This window comes from Eufriesea mexicana, unplaced genomic scaffold (genome assembly GCF_001483705.2).
Source record: "Eufriesea mexicana isolate 0111107269 unplaced genomic scaffold, ASM148370v2 scaffold11180, whole genome shotgun sequence".
Taxonomy (NCBI): Eukaryota; Metazoa; Arthropoda; class Insecta; order Hymenoptera; family Apidae; genus Eufriesea; species Eufriesea mexicana.
The window spans coordinates 153,045-176,223 of NW_016918806.1; the positions used below are offsets into that span (position 1 = coordinate 153,045).

Consider the following 23,179-nt stretch of genomic DNA (forward strand, 5'->3'; position numbering starts at 1 on the left):
TTTAATTCAAGCGAAACGACGCCAGGCGGCGCGTGGTAATGTTTCAGAAGTTTGAGAAACCGGCTTGATCGGTACTACAGAGGAAAGTAAAGTCGCGAAAGAAAAAGCGTTTCTATGTATCGCTGCAGACGATTCTATACCTCGTCCGTAGTATTTCAATCTGTAGTCTATTCCACGAAATGTCGTCGGACGATTTTACCATGCGAACTACCGACTAGTCAAATGAGCAACTGTCGAATATTTTATTTTTGCTACTGACGAAATTAATTAATTAATTTTCTTACTTAAATATTAATTTTTTCGTCATTCGATTATGTTCCATTTGTTTCCTCATTATTTTTCAATATTTATTTTCCGTGCCATTTTGATTATCGCTGTACGTGTATAGTATATTTAGCTGCATATTATAGGTCGGTAGTTTAGTGTTAACGATAGAGGGATACTTTCAAGGAGCTCGTGAACGAATCGCGGAGAGAGACGAATAAATATTTGGTTCTCTGAATGATTTATGGTGTTTAATAGAGTTTAAAAGGCCTTCCTGCTTTTTTATGCGTCGTCAAATTTGACTTTGGATTGGAGGAAAATTGATTGCACAGGTTTTAGTTTTTTTTTCTTTTTAACCTGATGTTTTCCGAACTTCGCGATGACACGATGAAAAATTACTTGTATCCTGTCGGTTGAAAAGAGAGAAGAAAGTAACGATCGAGTCATGACTTAAGGAAAGCTACGTGCATATCTTTTAACTTTATTGCGTCTTACATTTTTTAAAGAAATTCTTTTCCACCGAGATATTTTTAATAAAATATTCATTCCGTATTACGAGCATCATTATTATCGTGATTTATTAAAGTGGTTGTTACAATATTCAAACACCGGTATAGATTTGATGTCGTGCTATTAATTTTATCTGAACATATGAAATACAAGAAGAAATATATCATGTTCTGTTAAAATTTCAATATAACAATTTTTCATGAAATTCGGCAAATCTGCAATCGATCTATGATTTCTTCCAATTTGATAGCCCGTTTTTCGATCACGAAGGCACAAAATATTGGTCGAGTTTTCCTTCTCTTCTTTCTCCTTTTTCCCCATCGAAACGAACGATCGATCGCGAAGAAATGAAACAGGGTTTCGATTGAAACAAGACTTTTCATTAGCTGAAGCAGGATAGAGGAAAATGCAATGGCAGTTTCACGCCCTCGATTGAGCTATTTCTGGGCCGCTCCTCGGATAACGAACATTCGCAATCGAATTACGAACGGCGGGAATTAGCAGAGAACGCGATACGCGCGCTCCTCGCGTCTCCGCTGCGAACTAAAATGCCATTCTACCGCAGAAAAACGGTTGCCCTTGTAATTAGAAAAGCGTCGAATCGTACGAAGAAGTTTATCGTTTAATTGATGCTCTGGATTTATCTCTTTACCATTAAAAAACGGGCTTACGGTTTCCACAGTGTTTGCTCTTTTTTTAGTCTTCGTGTACGTGATCGGATTAAAAAAGTGCCTCGCTTTTCGATGCTCGAAACGGTGCTTTCTGTATTTGACAGTGAAAACGGTGTCGATCTTATTTTTATTTCTACCAGTCACGGTGACACTTGAACTTTTCCTGGACATTCGGTGACAGAGATTATCTGCGAAGATAAGTTTCACAATTTCATTGAGTCCGACTGTTTCGTTCGTTACATATGTTTGGTAAGTGAAGGTAAACTTTCGGTGCAATATCTGTCTACGTTTCGAACAAAGAACCGTTGTGTAGCTCGATTACGTCGATCGGAAAGTTCGTCGTTTAATTAATACTTTTGATTTAGTTTTTCGTACGAGAAGCCAGAAAAAGCTTCTATAATACTGTTTTCGTGAAACGCCATTAAGGCTCGAAGGTTTAGCTTTTTTCGAATTCGAAACGACGTGGATTTGTTGGCGTGCATAGAAGGAACGTTGAACGACCATTCTTTGGTGTTAACGAGTTCTCTTAACGCGTGTTATAACACGTTTATTAGTTATTACATGTTTTTCATGCTGAATATTTTATGCTTATGCCGTGTAATATTATTTTATTTGCAAGTCGAAACAGCAAACGTTTTTTATTTTTATAGTTAAATGGATGGAAATATTATTTGAATCGATGTGTACTATCTAGATAATATCACGGTCTTGCGGTAAATTTCCATATTTCGAACCGCTTATCCAGATAATTTTGGAAATATGAAAATAGCCAGTAGCAAAAATAAATGTGACTCAAATATAATTCTTAACTATACAATGAATGATAAATATTACTCGGATATAACGTTGAAATTCAACATTTCGTAACATTATCATTTCCTTTTTAAAAGGATGCTTACGACAGGCAACCATCATTCGTTTGTCCGCACTAAAAGCTCGCTTTAAGGCGAACATGCAATGGAAGTAGCAGCAAAGACACGATGACAAAGTTTTATCAATTTCCTCGCGTTCTATTTTTCCATTCCGTCGCTTGACACAGTGTGTTACGAACTGTCGATACACGCTTAACCATTTTTCGCGTTTTAAAGGACCTTGAGAGAGGCTCATCGGCCATGCCGCCAAACACGTTTCTCCAATGTGGTAAAATTTTCAAGCAGTTGCCCGCCATCGAGGATTTCCCGCGTTCGTCCACCCTCTTCGTGGATTTTTGACCCGAATCGCTTGACGGGTGGCTTGGAATACGTTATATATATAAAAATACACCGTTCAGACGAGAGAATTTACTTGAAAAATTTCGGAAAAAATATACCTTCGATTTCTCTATTTATTTATGTATACTTTATTTATGTAACAAATACCAATTATCCGATATACATACAATAATTATGTATAATATGGTAATACAAACAAGTTCAAGGAGATATTAATAGTAATCGGTAGAAAATTAATTAACAATGATTAATGTAAAATTTTGACAATTCCAAATACTCCATGATAATCTGATTTTTTTTTAATTTCATAAATTTGTTCATATTACTAATTTTTATTAAATGAGTAATATTTATCGTTAATTACAGGTTCTTTTTAAATTAACACGATTCGTTAGAGCGAGAAACGGTGATAGGATTTTTAAGTCGGATAATTTATTTGATTGATTTTGTATTTTTTTGTTGAAAATTGATTCCTTTGAGCGAGCGAGACCCTCTGGCCTCGGAAGTCAATTACAAACACAATTATTGGTTTACGAAAGCGATGGTGGGTTTATCTCTCATTTCGCACAGTTTAATTAACCTAGTGTCCTATACAGATTAATTAACTAGAGACAATAATTTATTACTCCTTTCGCGTCGCGTAGGAACGTTCGGACGTTTATCTTCGGTATCGATCGGGACAATACCGATCATATTACGATTAATTATAGTAATTCGTACCTCTCGTGATGTTTAAAACGAATTTCGAATTTTTCGCGTCTGCTCGGTGTTACATTTTTCTCAGATAAACTGCATATTCTGTCGCGGGGTTATTTATTTCGCGCAAATACATGGCGAATTGATGGAACGATACAAAGGTGCATGCAGTTCATGGAAACGAATAACAAAAAGTTTGTAACAAAATTTATAAGAGTTGATAATAAACGAAGGAGGTAAATAAATAAGGAAATCAATTTTTGAAATGCACGAAGGACCGATTTATATTATTTAGTATATTTATTATATTATATTTACATAAAATTATTTATCCGGTGCATATATGTGATGCATAGTTAATTGAACAAATGACACAAAGCTGGGCAACATTTATGAAAATAATTGGAAAAAGAAATGGTTAAAATGGGATTTATAAGAGTCAGTTAAAAGCGAGGGAAATAATAAATAAGAAAATATATTTTTCGAATGCCATTTCGAAATTTGATCAAGAATGATTTATTTCATGCAAATATGCAGTTGGTCGATCAAGTGTAAAAAATTGACAGAAATAAATCATGGAAAGCTTTGTAGAATATCATTTATAAAAGCCAATCAAAAAATGAAGGAAATCAAATTTTCAAGCATTCGAATGTCCGATTTATTTTGAAATCCTATCGGAAGTTATTTACCACGTGCAAATATATATGTTAATGAAATGACATAAAGGCATAATATTTAATGCAGTTCTTTCAAGCGTATAACATTTGCGAATATAAATGAGAGCAATTATGAAATAAAATGCACAAAATTTAATAACAAATTCCGAATTTGGATCCACTACGTGTCGAAATTGAAGGATCATATGTACGTTTTTGAATTTCCTGAATAATTCAATTTCCTATTTTTTTCCCTAATTTCCTAAATAAAAAAAAAAAAAAATCATTTCCAGCCCAAAATTTGTGATTCCTTTATTTCAACGAGTGCAAATAAATGAATCAATTTTTCCTATGCTCGAAAGGAAAATTTGTATAATTTTATTTTATTATTTTTATCATTTTACCAGACAAAATTGGACAAAAGTTTCCGAAATTCTTCAAATTCTGTACGCATTGAAACGTGTAGAATATAATTATGGCCTCGCGATCAAAGTAAATTATAATTACGAGATTCCTCATGAATAACTCGCGACATGTTGGACTCATCATTGTGGTGCAAATGATTGAACGCTCCCACATTCTGACGACAGATTTAATGAACAGGATGAATTCCAATAGCGGGGGTAGACTTTTGAATATTGAGAGGTCCCCGAAGGGCCTCGGACTGGTTGAACCGAGTATGGTTTATCGGTAAATGAAATTTTCAGGTTCGGTATTACGTTCGCGTATCCTCGGGGGATGCACCTGAATCTTTAATGACCACAAAGCGTTCATTATTAAGGGACTAATTCTACATAGCGCATCGTCCCGTAGCCAGACCCCGTTATATTTAGAATTTATACGAGAGTATAAGTACCATGAGCCTCTCTCCTTTACCTGCTCGCCTACTATCAGGTGGTTCGTTGTTCTCGGTGGTAATTAGATGACATCAAAACTGGAGGAAAATCCGATTCCTTTCTTTGGGTTTAAACGAGGATATTTATAACCGCCCCTTTGGTGAATTATGTCATTTCTTTCCTTGGTTTCTCTCTTTTCGTTTTAATCGAAAGCGATATTTATAATTTTCAACAAACGGGATGGTAATGGAAAACGAGGCAAGAGGGAGATAATTGTTATTGCGATTGGTATTAGTGACCGAATGATTTGCAAGATTTTATTTTTTTTCATCGGAAGTTACAATTACAGTAATTAATGTTGAAACGAGAGAGCTTATAGCAGACGAGACGATGATGGGGGTGGTAGAGTAATTGAGATAACTGGTATTTTTATAATTGGTGATGTATAGGATTATTAGGGGATTAAGGAATTTAATTAATTTAATTTCGTTTAATTTTAATAATTTTTTTCTTTTTTGTATAAATTTAATTAGTTATACAATTGTACGTATTACTGTAAACGAGAGAGCTTGGAGCGAATGAGATGGTGATGGGTGACAGAGTAATTGAGATAACTGTTATTTTTATAATTTTATAAAGAATTCAATTAATTTAATTTCTTTTAATTTTCATCATTTTTTCCTCTTTTGTATAAGTATAATTAGTAATATGATTGTATACATTACTTCAAATATGTTAGTATAATTTATTATTTCGTTGTGTGTATATTACTAGAAACTCGAATATCTGAATGACTGCTTTGTAATGATTTGTATCTATTAATGTACAATAGAATCTACTTAGGTCCAGAGATCTTTCATATTCTCAGAGTCATGATTCATAAGTCGTAAATTCATAACGAATAGATTATAGTGGATAAACCTGGCGTGTGCGATAGTGATCACTGAATTAATAATTTCTTCTTCGATTAAGAACGGGAATGCTCAGAAAATAAGCATATTAACGAGAAACGTATTTACAAACGATTAATAGGATTTAAGTAAATAATTAAATTCGTAAATATTTTAACGATCGAAGCAGCACGAAGATTAATAAAATTCAGTCTCTAATATTTATTGAGAAATAACAAAGACATTCGTAATAGTTCTTCAATTTTGTAAAATTATTGTTTATGTTGTATATATCGTTATACTTACTAATAATGCAATACGGAAGTTATTAACGAAGTAAATGTGAGGTTATATTGACTCATACTGTCAGAAGGTTGGTAATCATAATTAATTTCGAAGATGGAGGCCAGGTGATTCATTCGACATTCATTAAATTCTTAATTCAGCGAACAGGCTAAAATATATCATATTTTAACACGAAATAAGATATATTTTCCCTCCTGTAGATTGCTTTGATTTATTTTTATATTAGGAATAATTTCTTTTATCATCTTTATTTAAAAGGTTCGATAATTATGCTAATAGAAATAAATTATATTACAAGTACGTATGAACTTCAACGCGATCGATTTGAAAATCGTTTGTTTCCCGCGTGTACTATTCTTCTACGATGTTGCCTACACTGGCAATCGCAGCTTTGAAACAATCATGGCGTCCGCGTCGATCGGTACGACGATCGGTTGTTCGAGGTTACGTAGGTTTAACCGGCTGTTACTGCGAGTATATCGAAACATCGAGTGTAAAAGTGCATAAAATTGTATCCCATTTGTGAATTCGTGAATTCTAACCTAGATACCTTTTCAATCTTCCTACGAGAATAAAACGTGCCGAAGTTCGTAACGAAACAAAGCGGAAAGTATATCCTTTGGCACGACAAAGAGATACAATTTCGAGGATACGAGCGAAAATCAGTAAAACATGGCCGAACGAGTAATTTCCGTTTCCGACGTACAAAACGTAACGCGAAACCTTTCAGATCTTTCGATTTTTTACGTTCGAAGTATTCGATACGCAACAGATAGTCATCTATAGGTGGCATAGCACGGAAAGACTACGTCATTTCGCGTTCCCTCTTTCTCTGTCCCGTGTTTGACCCAGATATCCGGCAATTTCCGCCGAACTAATTATGCAGACAGCAGCCGCACGAGCGGCTTTGCGAACGCGGCCTAAAATTTTTATATAATCGTCCAAAGGGAACGTGGAACCTGGGGTGACATTTGTCGTTAAAGTTGTACGCCGTGGCGCACATTATGCTCGAACTGTATCTCTGAAATTTAAAGTGTCCTTACATTTTTCACTACGCAGCCACGTTCTTGCGATATCCTTCACGGTATCAACTAGTTCTTTCGCCGCCGTCTCGTCGAAGAGTGCAACAAAGAGTTAATCATGAAACTAGATCTTTCGTTGGTTGCTTGATACCTAGTTCAACGTGAAACATGCATATGGCTACAGCGTAGGACGTTGTGTTGAAGATAAACAATGGTTGAGATAATGGGTAGGTAGCAAAGATTTAACACTTGTGTTGTTTAGGATAGTTGTCGTAGTGAAGTTATGGGAATGTTTAAATTGTGCCTCATCATGGTAATGTGTGGATTCATTTGTAAATGTGTTATAATAATTTATAGGTTAAGTACAAGTGCTAATGTAAATGAAATTAGTACAGGCATAGAATATATGTATGTCATATAGTGTTTGATTTTGAGAAATTAATGTTAGTTTTTACGATATGGCGTTTCTGTTTTGATGTACGAATATCTTCGTATTGCTGATATTTTAATAAAAATTTTTTTTTATTCTTGTTTCTGGAGGAATGAAAATACACCAGGAACGTTGAATGGAATAAATAACATTATATAAGTATGAGGAAGGTATGTGATGGATTCAAACAAATTTTATATACGTTTGATATTTATAAGCAAACGTAGGGAATTCGATATTGAATTGCTTGTTTCAGTAATATTTTTCGAAACGCAGAGGTTATGTTTTGTCTACGTAACACGGTTTAATTTGTATCAGCATGATTTACTCTACGAAATATTCTTTTCTATTGATAGATCAACTTTTACAGTGAAACAATAAAACGAAATTATCTAGTTTTGCACAAAAGCAGTACTAATCGCTATCAAGCTTGGCGCGAGTCGTCGTTGTTGTATGATCAGCATGAAAACATCGATAAAACCCGCTTACTTCAGTGTCGTCTAACCGTTGTGATTCGTGAATCGATGTGTTATGACAGGTCAACTGTGCAGTTTGTTACGTTAATTCTTCACGGAACGATCAACGCTTTGTCCCAAATACGATGCAATCACGTGCCTCAATATACAGGGATTTAAATTCGAGAAGGCTTCGAAGAGAGTCGTTACTATTCTCCGCCAAGCTCTCGAACGTGGATTGTTCGTGTCGTAATGGAATTTCTGTAGAGGAATTAACGTCAACTGCAACAGCACACCGGCGATATCGAAGTGTCAGTCCGTAATCGAGTGTCTTGCCCGTTTCAGAGGGAGAGAAGAGGGTGGAACGAGTGGCGGTCACCGTGAACCCCGATCAACTCCCGATTGGGGTCCTGGTGCACTTAATGGAGAACATCTTTGGGTACCGACGTCAGCTTCAGGTGACTTCTGCTACGTCAACGATTGCGCGGTAAGTGTTAACAGTTACTCGCGAGCGTTTAGGTGGGGGTAAAAGGTAACAAGTGACAAAGGGAATGGAGGTTAGGTTCTGTTCTAGGCTAGATTTGCAGGTTAAGATTACCATTAAGATGGCGTTGCCTGTTCTGTTATCTTTATATCGTTTATATCATTTATGAAAGATAAAATGGAGGTATAATTGTTTCTTCATTGAGACAATATGGAGTTAATAAAAATTCGTAATGGTGAAATTTATAATTGCGGTGATAATTTGTTTACAACCGACAAAGTGAACGAAAAAATGATAAAAAATTGTAAATTGATTTTTTATTGCTGTTAGATTCAACAAATTTGTTATATATATATAGTGAGTCGCTCAATTTGTAAATAAATTATCCCGCAAACATACAAATTAAATTCGAATTTCTAACAATTCGATCAGTATATTATATTTCCCGCTCTATATCGTTTTTACTGAACTGTGGCGTGAGTCGTTCTTAATTTTAAACGTTGATACATATCGTAACGCTGCACGCAGTGCAGCAGTTGCAATTTTTCTTCTAATATAATACAATATAAAGCCAGCTATTAATATAAGTAACGTCGATCGGACTATCCGAAGAATTCAAATGCAGTCGTTTGCATCGCCAATTATTTTGACAAATAACAATTACGTAATATCAACGAAGTATCACATTCATTAGGGAAACACGTTGAGAATATACGCCAGTCGATATCGGCTGCAATTTATCTCAATTTGTCATTCTAATTTGTAAGATTGGCTCGGCCGGAAGTCAAGTCGATGTTGGAGTATCGCGACGAAAACTAATTATCGTTATGTCACGACTATTCGCGACATGAATTTACATAATTTTCATTTACATGATATCTTCCATTCGTGAGTTATTACGAGCGACATTAAAAGGAAAAAACGAACTTATGCAACGAGAATAAGGGTCGATTTTGTCGCACACCTTTTGTTCCATTTTAAGACGGAATAAATGATTTGCATATCTGAAGGAAAACTTTATTATATAAAGCATCTAGTTAGTAGAAGTTGACACTTCTTTTTCTGCGGTTTATTAATAACTGCATATTACATAGTACATTATACAGCAACCGTTTACAAATTTATTCATATACAGGAATAGTTACCATAATATAGTACAGGACTCGGTATGATAAGGTTACAAAAAAAGAGAAGAAAATATTCAATGCAATGTATAGTATTTTTAATCGTTTAAAATAATCATAGTAATTTTAGTCAGTTAGCTAAATCTCTTTAAATTACGCGGTCAAAAAATTAATAAATTTATAACCAAGTTTAAAATAATACTAAATATAATGTAGGATATAACATAAAATATAAAATATTCTCAATAAATAAATTATTATATTTAATATATTAGTATTTTAACCAACCTTTTCAAATTAACAAAGTTAAACTTTGCCCGTGATAAAATTAAATAATGATATACTTTAACCACATCTACCATGACACGTGAGAGGTTATGTTTAAAGTTAGATTTAGATTAGGTAAAATTGGAACTTGTGTAATTCTAACAATAAGTATGACGTGACCAGTTGTTCGCCAAGTTAATTCTAGGATTTTCTTCCTTAAGAGCGTGTCCTGTAAAATAATTAGAAATAATTAGAAAGAATTAGAAATAATCTTCGGTATTAAAATAGAATTGCTTCACCTACACAGAGAGAAGGAGAAAGAAAGTCTCATTAACAGTGACTCATTTGACTCTTCCTTTGCAGCACAATTAAAAATCTTTAACGGTATACCATTTAGTCACCTTTGATTCTTCTTCATCAGTTTACTTCTCAGATGCAATTTTATGCAATGCATTTGAAACGTTGAAGTTGTGTTCTTACAATAATAAAGATTCATAAATGTTAGCAAATAGGGAACAGATGCATTTCAACTTTCATGATAAATTGTTTTCGTTATGAGCAAACAATATTCATGAATTTCAGTTATTGCAGTCTGCTAGGCAAAAGCAGGGCATGCAAGGGTTTTTAGTCCATAACTTTTTTAAAAAAGCATTCACAAAGTGTCTGTTGAAACTTTTTTCCCGAGAGCAGAATTGTTCTTTCTCTCGAGGATGTTTCGGGAAAGTTTCCTACGAATCATTTTATTTCGTTCTGTTCAGAGTATTTTCGATGACTCCCAGTCCTCTTTCCATAAGACGATACGTGTATGTACGTATATGAAAAATACTTTTCCTAAAGAAAGAAAGAAAATTAATAAATCCTGCATAAAAATATTAAAAATTGAAAAATAGAACATATAGAAAATTTCGTACGTACAATTACACGTTGTTTTATATTAGACGTATTATTACAGGAGAAATGAGTTCGTCGGAAAATCAGATTAAAAAGAGTATACCCAGAAAATGTAACACGTAGCTATAATCTTGCGTCTTTGGCGTACGCCAACTGCGTCTCCTTTTTCCTCTTTCAGCTCGTCGTCCGAATCACCAGACCATAGTTTATTGTTTTTATGCCGTTCGAAACGTATACCGAGATTGTCCTTGTGTCAGAGGACGTTTGGTGTCAAAATGATCACGCCACGCATAGCGCTGTAACGGTCGCGTTCCTAACCTCACATACCAGCTGTTTTTGTATCGCTACCCACTCGACGCCGAGAAATATTTTCTCGGAAATAAATTGAACTGTTCGAAACTTTGTTGCACGAATTATAATTCAGATCAAATACTCTCCCCGCGTGTTCATATTTCAATTGTAAAAGGATCAGAAAGCGAGTAGAAAATATTTAAATTCGAACAAGGTAAATGTATCGCGAGAGATATTGCGAGGGCAAACGCGCGGACGGAAAAGCGTGGTACATTTCCGTTAAATTAACGATGCTCTGAATAGTCAGAAACTTTTCAGGAGCGAGAGGAGAATCGTTTCTGCGGCGCACAATGGTGGCTGTAACGAAATACAGAGGTCCTGCCGGGTAACGATGCTCCAGCAGCACACGTATACATGGCCACGTTATATACATTCGCGTTGCGTTAATTGAAACACTTTGGAACGCGTTCAGAAATCTGTCATCGTTAACAATGTCGTTTTGTTCACGGAAAATCTTTATTGCCTTTTCTGACCGGTGAACATACTCGGACACATATGATATTTCTCTGACGAAGAGTGTTCAGTGTTTTGTTGTAGGTATTCGGAGGTGATATTTGAGGTGATAGCCTGTTTTCGCGAACTTTGACGTTTACGATGTCAAAGAATTATTTGCAATAATCTCTGGCAATTACTAAAACTAATTTTTAGGATTTAATTTCTGAATGGGATTGTTGGTTCGAATATTGATTAGTTTAGTTACCTTGCGCGGGAATTTTAAATCGTGTTTCTTTGATGCTGGTAGAAAGATGATTGCACAATCGTTCTAATTGATTTCTAAAATTTACCATATATGCCATGGAAAATCTAACGCAAGTTTTTTCATTTTTTATTTATTGGATTTTAAATTATTCCTTGGTGATCCTATGCTCTATAAATATCAGGTGATTTCTGATTTAAAAACTGATATTTATGTTATTATCAATTTATTGAGCTGTTCTTCAATGTGTTCGAATATATTACCTTATTATCGAATACCCTAAATATTCCCTAGTTTCTAAATAAAACTATAATAATTTTTTTATCAATTTGAAACAAAAAGCTGTCATAAATAAATAATAAATTTTATAAAGAGGCAAGAATTTTTATCGATAAAACTCTAACTAGGGAACCTAGACACACGAGACGAATCATAAGAACTTTTTCTATTATCCCTTGCAAGTTCGACCAATCCATCAAGGTGTTTCAGCTTTTTACACGTTGTTTGATTTAATTTTAATGGTTCCGGGGCAACCATAAATTTCATCCGGTGCAACGAATATTGGCGTAGAAACACGGCCAGCTAAAGATCTATTTAGCTGTTCGTGATTTATGTTCCTTTCACGTGGAACTCGGTCGCCAAGATGCTTTAACTGGGGACTCATCCGAATCGAACGACGTGTCGGTGAAACAGGAAATTAACTGGTGGTTGCACGCAGTTGCGATGCGGAAAAATAGACTAGTCTTCTAACTGTGTCTTTGAGTTTATATTTTTCTGATCATTTACAGAAATATAAATTTAGATTATATATCGATAATTAATGAATATTAAATTTATTATAATTATAATAAAATAATAATATAATAATAATAAATTATTGTTATTAATTCTTATTATAAAATATTGAATATCACATTTATGTAAATTTATTATTAAATATGTAATTAATAATAGATATTAAATTATTATTATACATAAATTGAGGTGACATATTGATTGTCAGGCGAACACAAAATTGCTGAGAATTTCTGCCGAATATTGTCATGTATTAATTTATCGAAAAAGCTGTCCGATTTTTGTTTAGACTTTTTAACAGTGGAATACAACGTCATTTTTATAGATTTTCCGCACTATAGGTATGATCGAATGGTATCTCCATTTAATTTTCTTGCATTTTGTGTGGTATTAATAGTTTCATTCTTATATTACTCTTCGTAAAATTACCAAAAAATTGAAAGATTATAAACCATCAGTATAAATAATTATCTAAAATCTAAAAATATCGTTAATTAACTACATTCGTCGTTATGTGGAGTTTAATATAAGGTACAGCGCTTTTTCTCCCAATTAAGAATCCTTTTACGCGATTTCCATCTAAATTACGAAATTCTACAAATGCATTTCGTTACTCTCCCGAGGTTCATGATAAATAATCCACTCTCAATCTCTGCAAATCCGTACAAGCTGACACGATAAATAACGATGAAATAACAACTGGCAAATAAGAAAATAAAACTCGTCGGACAGCATACACGAGCACATGTTCGCGAGACACACGATATTACGAACGATTAAAACGAAGCGAACCCGGTCAAAAAACATGTGGTCGCGTGTGGCAGGGGAAACGATCTATCATACACAGGTCCATTTATACAGATACACTGGCTCTGTCAGCAGGGGTAGCTACGGTAATCTCGCGCAATTGTTATCGCGAATACGATTTCCCGGGGCACGTTAAATCACGATAGAAATCGATCAAACGTTACGGTAATCGTTTTCTCGTTATTTCGTTAAATAATCATCGGCTCGGTAACGAGTAAGTAATTACCGCTTGGCGACTGTTAGACAGCGCATGCGCATAACGTCTCTCGAGAACGTCCGCGATCTGTCATTGGCCGTTGTGCCGCGACCTAACCTCAAAGTTAACTCTTTATCGAACATTGCACGGAGACTGAAATAAGAAATATAAAATTCGACGGTGAAGTGAAATGAAACAAAATTAAAAAGGGAAGGGGAAAGAAAAATTGGCAAAATAGATGAAATAGCAGGAGATAGAGAAAATGTAAGGCAAGGAAGGTCTATTTCGACTTTGCAGCACATTCGGACATACTATTTTGCAGCATCCGTTCGCAGCTCGGAAACTCGGCCGCGAAAAAGAAAAAAAAGAGGAAGGCGTTAAAACGGTTTTTAATTACTTTTCCGACACTCTATTTTTAGCATGCCGAGCTTTCTTTCTAGCGGGTGGAGGACGCGAGGCATTTTATCGGACTTTTCTAACAGCCGTTTCTCTCCTGATTTCTTCATATTTGTTAAACTTTTTAATTACCGTTTAATTCTAAAGCGCGGGAAGTTCCAGTCTCCAGGACTCCTTGCTAATTACGTTTCTTGTTTTCCCATCGATTCGTTACTTTTCTGCGCTATTTTTCGACTGCGTTTACCGATTTCGTCGATACGTGCTCGGCTTCGTTGACTAAATTCGTTAGTTAGCAATTTACGCCATCTTTGTTCTACTGCCACTCCGCGCCTGACGTAAAACAGGCTAACCTCCAAGAACGTAGTTTCGTACTGCAAGCGAATAATCGTAAAAACGTAGCGGCAAATGTATAAGGAGAAAATGCGGGGTATGGACTCGTAAAGTATGTTTTCCAAAGATACGACTGTCCGTGGCACACGGATAAAAACAACGTTGGCCGACGCGACGTGAAAAATAGCGTCTGCGATACCGATGACGAACGGTTGGCGAGAGAAGGACGGATAATGGCCAGTAAAAGGCGGGAATGCGACAGTGGTGCACGGTCTCCGAATAGTTCCGTGGAACGCAGTTAGGACGACATGCATTCTTTATAGAGAAAAATTATTTTCAGTTACGACTAGTCGATCGAATTCTAAGTTCCCTTCCGATCGAACGGCTATTTCGGAAGTTTTAAACGGTTTCACAGAATGTCATGGGACAAACGTTCGGATGGTGTGATACATCGACGGGGCTTAGTGGAAGGGGAAGACGAGAAGAGATTACCGTTGCGAGAGAGTCGTTCCACAGACCCACGTTTATTTCGCGAGAGCGTTTCTTTCGCTTTTACGAGAGCTGTGTGCTCTTGGAGGCCGGATCGTGCGTCATTTTATCGCGTATACCATACCATAGAATTTTCTTTTCCTTCTTTCTCTTTTTTTCTTTTTTTTTCTTTTTTCTTTTTGTCTGAGTCTAGAAATTCGATGAGGGAAATGAAATTTTTTCTCCCCCACACGTTCGATATTGCTTTCGTGATATTTCAGAAATTGTAGGTCAGAGGTATAAAAAGAAGGTCGCTTATTTATCTGTCCATGATCAGTCGCGATCTTTCGGAGTTAACGTGCATTCAGAATAACTCGATGGAAATATCTTAGCGGGAGGACCATATGGGGAAACGGGATCGGTGAATTGTTAATGATAAAGAGGTTTTATTCCAGATACGTGTTTTAATCGCGGCATTAATCGTGTTGGATAATTAAATGGTTCCATTAATTAGCTTCCGGAGAATTTCACGGAGTGTTTAAGTGTGGAGGGGGTTGCGACCATTATCGAGGTACAACGAACATGGGTTACGTGCAAATTTAATTAGAAAAACTCTGACCAATCGTTTTTATGGGATAGCTTTGTTACTTCGTTGTACGTATATCTTCTTTATATATATATAAATACAGTGTGTTCAATTAATGGGGATACATCTTCTCAGATAGAATTTTGTATAGTGTCACATGACTTAGAGGTTATATACACGTCTGTCCATGTGTCTGAAAAATTAATATCTTGTATCTGTATTATTTCATATTTTTATTGAAATACTGTCCGCATAAGTGTTTGGAGTTCTGCCCGCTTTAGCGTCCAACGCTATCTTCACCACTTTTTAGAACTGGGTTGTTGAAATACCATCTATACTAATGCGTTATCGATGCTCCTTCTGATGCCAGTACATTTCTCACTCACGTTCTCCTTCTAGCAGATGAATTTTCACAAGTCAACCGCCCAGATAAGTGTCCGGATATAATACCAATTACGGACAGTAAAGCGGACACTACTATATTTTCTTTTCACGTTATATAATTTTATTATTAAAAGGTGTCTCAAATTTCACGCAAGATTTTAATTTTATGCCATTTGTGTGGTAAAGTGCTACCAATAAAAGGAGAAAGACAGCGTGACAGCTAACAGTTCAGGGTTGTTAAGAACGTTGAGCAATATTTATAATTTTTAATTAAAAACCAATGTTTTCTATCAAAATTACTTGCGTGAATTTTAGGACACCCCATATTTGATCTAGCAACATAACTAATAATTTATTACTATTATTAATTTTTGAATCGAACAAAAAGAATTGTATTTCATAATAACTCTTCAAATACGCAAAGAATGTTCTATGTATAAGTTAATTGTCTTCAGTCACTATAAGAGCGATCATGGTTGCTGCCACGTATATAGTTACACAATAGTAGTACAATTAACGGTTTGTGGGGTCTAAAATTTAATAAAACGTGCGATAGGTTGATTTAAGCTGAAACATTTCGAGTTCTTTGACTCCGTGGTTTCATTGAAACACGCCATCTCATTAACGTAATGCGGTTCATTGATTTTACGCCTCTGTCGAATCAATTATAGCGTATTAATTGACTTCTGAGAATGTGTACGCAATGTCTATTTTAGTGTCCATGCGATGAACGAAAATAAACATCGAGCCCTTAAGCAATTGCAATATAGGATTACAAAGATATTATCCTAGAGTCTTTCTTCATTTCCGAGCATAGTCTACGATAACAAGGGAGGTATTAGGATTATGAGTTATCGTTAGAATGTTCTTGTATGAAAAACGCGTTATAAGGAGACCGTGTTATAGAAAGATTGTGTCAATTTTCGTTCCGCCTTATAGGAAACTTGACTGTAAAGGTATCGTTAAATTACATACATAGGCATGATATAGACATAGGTATTAAATTAGTAACGCACGTCAGAGTTTTCATTAGGACTAATAGGTTTGAATCAGCCACCAACAAACCGAGCAAGCACGCTATTAGATATAACAGCCTTAATAATTCAGGCTGTATCACAACGTCACATTCGTTATAAATATATCCTACCTGCTACCGCATAAGAGCATAAATCATCGTAGATCATGATAAATATCTCAATTATCTTAAGAGGGCTCTTAAATTTGCTCAAGTTGCCGGTTCAACGTATCGCTGCGATTCTATTCCCAGATTCAATTGCTGCATGCATCGCGAATATCCCTAGGCTGATTTGGTTACTGGATCTGCTTAGCGCCAAACTCCTTTCGGATCCAGGATTCACCAGAGTGCGCTTAACCCTAGGAGTGCACTTAACCTCACCCAGTTCCTGAGTCTCGTAAATGCTAAAAACATTTTCTGCAGGTTATATGGGATGTTACAAAATTCACACGGGATTTGAATTTTGCCGCCATTTGTGCGGTAACGTGTTACCAACGGAAGAAAAAGACAATGGGACAGCTGACAGTTCAGGGTTATTAAAAATGGAGCGCTGTACGAAAGAACAACGTAATTTCTATCAAACCTATTTGCGTGAATTTTGGGACACCCGATATTTGATCTAGCAATCTAGGTAATGTTTTATTGCTGAAGAAACAACTGTTTTTGTGTCTTCATTGGTGAGCAATATTTATAATTTTTAATTAAAACCCTATGTTTTCTGTCAAAATTACTTGCGCGAATTTTGGCACACCCGATAGTATGAGAATTATCTTGACTCTCGAATTATCTAGTTTCGGGATTTTCTCGATCCCAGGGATAGCTTCTTGACAGGATTTTCTCAAGATTCCTAAATCCTAGTGATTTCTAGGTGTACAAGTTTCCCTGGTTCCAGGGAAGCTTTACAACGGGATTCTCTCAAGATTTCCGAATCTAACCTCAAAGTTCTCTTGGCTCTAGAAATCGCTTGACATCGAGATTCCAGCAGCTTCGAAGTTTATTTAGCTGTAAGGAGTACTCGACCTCGGTAATTATTTTGTATTAAAGTTCTATCAATCCCAAGAACAACTAGGAACAACTCGTCAAAGTCTTGATGATGCTCGATGAGAAACCACTTGGCTTTAGAGACTCTTTGAGTTTGGGGTCCACTTGACACCAGTATCCTGATGGGTCTAGCAACCACCTGATCCCAGGTGAAATTCGCAAACGGGAGAATTCTGGTTTCTAGAGGATCCTAATTGCAAGTGTTTCCTGGAATGAATAGAAGATTACTCCGAGCAGTAATAATTTCTAAGATGGCAGACACTAAATAAATTTCAGGAGATCAAAAACCCCCTAGGTCCAATGGCTCTTGGGGTCATAGGTACCATGACAGTGAATTAGACCATTTTGATAGTTTAACAGTCTGTATTACCACACTTCCTGTTTACAATTAGCATTCTTATTCACTTGGATGCGAATAATTGTAAACAATTGGAAATAAAACAAAGAATTTTATTTTTTATTTGCGATTTTATTTTTCATATGAAAAGGGACTTGGGGACCAGCCGGGTCCGAACGGAGAGTTTAGCGCCGCCCCCTGGGGACCGGCCGGGCCCAAACGGAAAGTCTAGCGCCGCCCCCCGGGGACCGGCGTGGCACTTAACGTGTTAATTATACTTTTTTTATTTGAACAAATAATTCACCATATGTAACATTCATTTTACCAAGTTTTAAACGATCTAGTGAACGTATATACCGTTCTAGAACACTTTTTCGATCTCCTTCTTTAATTTCCCCATTCTTCGAGACGGTTATACGGAGTTTCTTTGAAGGTTGATAATTCTCGTCTGGCGCGATATTTAATATTCCTTGATAAACACATTTATTTAGCGAAGCTTTAAAAGCCCGGGGAATCCAAACTGCAGCGCAATGATGGTAGCAAAGGGTAAAAGTCAAGCGAGGTGGATTCTGTGTGTGTTAATAACGGAAATTGGCAATCTGCGAAAACGCTTTGTCCTGGTATAAAAAGAAAATTATCGGGCAAGCCTCGGTTACAGGCCAAGCGATGATGTAGAGGGATGGTCCGGGGGGGTAGTAATTTTCCGCGCGGCGTCTAGCACGGTAAATATTTTTGCAGCTAGTTTGCATGATACGAAATTAGAAAGCGCACTTAACGTGTGCCCGCGGCTGTACATTTTGCGTGCAACCTGTACAGGGCGGTGGTGATTTGCGGATATATTAAAAAGGAGTATGCACGTGCTCATCTTGTGGGAGTTCAACTTTTACGAGAGATGTATATTAAAGTCTCAGCGCAGTACCAAGCACGTACAAGTTTATCGAAATCAGCCACGAGGAAAGACTGCAATATTTCATCTTACAAATTGTGATATTATTATTCTCTAATAGGGATTGTAATTCGTATCGATTTGCGGATTTTTGCAATTATAATTTGTTCTATTATAATTGTTAAAATTGCAAGGTTTGGAATGTTATAATACTTACAATGTATTATGAGTTGTTAACTCTTTGCACTGGGCAATTTTTACCTTACAGAAAAATAATTTAATAATAATAATTTTTTAATTTTTATTATTAAAAAAAAATAATTGAAATTAAATGACTTTTACAATTAACTAATTATGAAAATGGTAATATTATAATATTAAAATTATAATACTTATAATGTATTACATATTTATAGATATAATTAAATTATTTATAAATTATAAATATTAGGTGTAATTTATTATATTAATAACTATTATATAATAATTATAATTCTTAACATTATAATTTATAGTAGTGTAATTTTTAAGATTGCAATTTACAATGTTATAATTTTTGGAATTCTAATAACTTAATTGCTAAGACTATAATTCTAAATTTATTATATATACATTTTACCTCATTCGTTGTAATTATATTCCGTAATTATCCAAATTCCAATATTATCAGAAAATTCTAAATTGATAAACAAGAAACGGGAAAGGTGAAGTAGTAATAGATTAAACGGAAAGATTTGAAGCGGTAATGTTTCTTTAATGGTCTTAAAAGTACACTCGGTGCACGTAATTTTCGCTAATCGTATTTAGTCGGTTTGGTCCGTCAGGATTAAGTTTCGTAATAGAAAGAAGATCCTGCACTCCATCTTCCTCGGGGTTAAAAGAAATGGAACGAGAGAGCCCGCGTTACATAACAGAATTTATAGGGCGAGGAACGAAATGACATTTCTTCGTTTCGCGTCGCGAAATAAGAACGTTGCGAACGGGAACAAAACTGTTTCTAAAGCCGCGGACCGTATCAGGGGTGGTGGAAAAAGGGAAAGCAAGCCCGCGTGCACTCTTGACCCGCAAGCGTCGTTTAAATTCAAGTTTGCATAAAATATGAGTATTCCGACGACGTAATTTCGATGCAGGCGAAAATAAACGCGTATCGATTTTTCCCGCGAAAAGAATCGCGCTCGCGACGCAACGATTCCATGTCAAAATTATCTGGTATCGACAGAACTGAAACAGAACTCGGTAACGCTGAAATAGTTCGGTCTCGAACGTAACAATTCGAAATTTGTCCGTTGAAATTGTATGCGGACAGTGGCAAGGAGGTTTCTCCAACTTCGAGTGATGTTTATTTGTGTTTTAAAAGCGATAGCTTCGAACGTGGGTATCGGAATTATAGAGATATATTTGAATACTTTAGAACGTGACTGTAGGGTTGCGATGAACAGCATACTATTTGCCGGTGGCGCCACATTGTGGCGAACGCCAGTAACAGACGATGGTAAGGTTAGCAATTCGATATAAAGTAAAGGTATATAAAATTTAAGTAAAAAAGTATGAAAGCACTTCTCTAAAAAGTTACAAAAATTTTTTAAATCGTTTCATTGAAAAATTCCCAGCGGTAAAATTTCGAAATATTATTCCACGAAGAGGCAAAGTAGTTCCAAAGTATTTTCACAGTGGTACGGGAAATATCAGAACGCGCAGTCTCCGGATGCCTTTATAAATATTAAAACGTAGCGAACTGAAATTGAAAGAACGCATTTGTCTCGCGAGGGCACATTTTTACTGATTGTTTCCAACGCATCGCGACTTTTCTCCCGCCGCGAAGAATTCTGAAGAAGTCCGAAGATTTCTACGACTGTGTAATATATTACTTGCCGATTTCGCTCGCCCCTCTTATTTCTATGCTGTTTATATCTTCCGTGCTTCCTTCTCGATTTCATCAACCGCCGTCTGCGTTTCCACGGGTAAATTTTATTGCCTCTCGCCGCTTCCTTTTCGTTTCTTCCGCCTCGGTGGAACAGGGGCGAGATATAACATCTGTCAGCAGTGTATCACTCACTTTATCATTATTTTCATAACAGCCGCCGTGATAAGATTAAAGCTTCGGTTTCTCAAATGCAACGGTGGCTTATGCTGTCTGTTATACTTCTCGTCGTTTTCAATGCTTTATCCGAGGCATTTTTAAATTGCCGGTGAAAGGTACGGCTCGGTTTACTTTTAGGTTAGGTTAAGTTGGCTTAGAGATTTAAACTGGCAAATGTCGGATAGTTTGCCTTTCACTTTTAGGGAATTTAAAAATTGGTACTATGTTTTTCTATTTAAAGAAAAGTCTTTATTTTTTGGTTGAATTAATAAAATCCGTTTTATAAAAGTTATTTAAATTTCCATTTGTTATTCAAATTGGGAGGACCGTAACAGCTAAGGGGTTAATGTTTAATGCACCAAGGCTGATATAATAATTTTGTAATTTTGAAAAATAAGCGAAAGAGACATTGCGGATGTTATTTTAATCGTTATTGCGATGTCAAAAGAGCAATTGTCATTTCTGGTAATTCGCTGACAATTTATCTTACAATTTATTTTACAATTTATTTTATTCCCGCAACTGAAGCACTTTCGCGTTTTATTCGATCATTGAATCGCGTTATTTCGGCGATTTTAGACAATTTACACGCAACCGCGTGCTCGTGATGTTTTAACAGAATTCAAAATCAATTTATATGCTGGGACATTTACGCGAACGTGGTAGCATCCGGTTAACGGGGCAAATTGAAGCTTGCCTCTTAACTACGTAAACAAGCACTATTTGTATTAAATTAGGTTTAACGCGCTTCAAAATACGTTTAAACTCGTTGTGAAACGCGGTGTTTGTCGTCGAAGAGATTTCAACGATCAACACGCATTACGTGCGAGCTAACTTCCGGCGGGCAGATCGCCATTTCCGCTTCTTTTTGCTTCCAACCATTTTGTAATTTCTTAAACCGTCCCGTATTCTCTTTCTACATTGTTGTTAATTTAAAACAAAATTTTGTTTCAATTTATTAAATTCTTCCCCTTTACAAATATACTATTAATTTTTTGGCAGGGAGAGGGGGCAATTTTCTTTCTATAAAATAGTTTGAAATAGTTTTCTATATATATATTTTTTTAATTTTTCTAATTTTTCGTAGTATCATTTTTTTATATCATTGCTTAAGCTGTTTTAATTTTTTGTACTGATTGAAATATATCCTTTTTAATTGTTTAAATTCTTTGAAATATCCTCGTTTTGTCCATCTCTTCATTTTTAATCTTTTTCGATTTTTGTATCGGTCAAAGCATCATTTCTCTATGCCACTTTTTAATTCTTTTCAATTCTTCCAATTTTTCTGCCTATTTTTTCATTTTTCATCTTCTTTAATCCTTGAAACTGTTCATAACATTCTTTTCCTACATAAACTATTTTTTTCAATTTTTCGAATCGTTCGATGCAACGCGTGTTTCAATATTATTTTTTAATATTTGTAATTTTTCCAACCGTTCCAAATATTCGCTTCCCAAACCACTTTTTAATTTTTTCAACCTTTATTTGAACAGATGGAAAGTTATTTTTACCAGTATATTTTTTAGAAGTTATCTTTTTTATATTTTTACGACTAGAGTTATGTAACGGGAATGTAGTACAAATATCTTAAAAATTATACCCAAATTGGAATTTTACGTATAGGAAAAAGTCGAAAATTTTATTTGAAAATCGTTAAAATCAGCCAAGTATCTCTCGTAACTTAAATAATTAGCCCAAATTTTCTATCTAGAATTTACAACTTTCATTGATAACTTCCTTCTTCATAAACAAAAAAAATTCCATTTTCAAAAAATTGCATGATTCCAGAATCTTCAGAAGCATACCAAACTACATACTACCTGATCTATGGTGCGTAATATGTGTATATTAATTTATTTTTGCACTGGATATTCAGATCCACGATTACACTCGAATTTTATAACGTGCCATTGGTTAATCGTTTAACCATTCGGTTGCAACTATTCCCGAACCTGAATTCCATCCGTCATCGGTCCACAAATTCCAAGTTCGAACCGTGTAAAGTTACCGTGTCCATTACACGTCGAAACGCATGAACCAAAAGGCAAAAAATAAAAAATAGAAGGAAGAGTAAAAAGGAGATGAAAAGCCATATGG

At 35.4% G+C, this 23,179-nt stretch overlaps 1 protein-coding gene across 5 annotated transcripts in view; it reads left to right on the forward strand.

The window, feature by feature from the left end:
• rdgA (retinal degeneration A) overlaps nt 1-23,179 on the forward strand; it is a 97,478-nt gene that overhangs the window by 61,047 nt on the left and 13,252 nt on the right. For all 5 annotated transcript variants that reach the window (XM_017908517.1, XM_017908518.1, XM_017908514.1 and 2 more), the window contains one exon: nt 8,293-8,434. In XM_017908517.1, the coding sequence (XP_017764006.1) occupies nt 8,293-8,434 (142 nt within the window). The remainder of the gene's footprint in view (nt 1-8,292; nt 8,435-23,179) is intronic.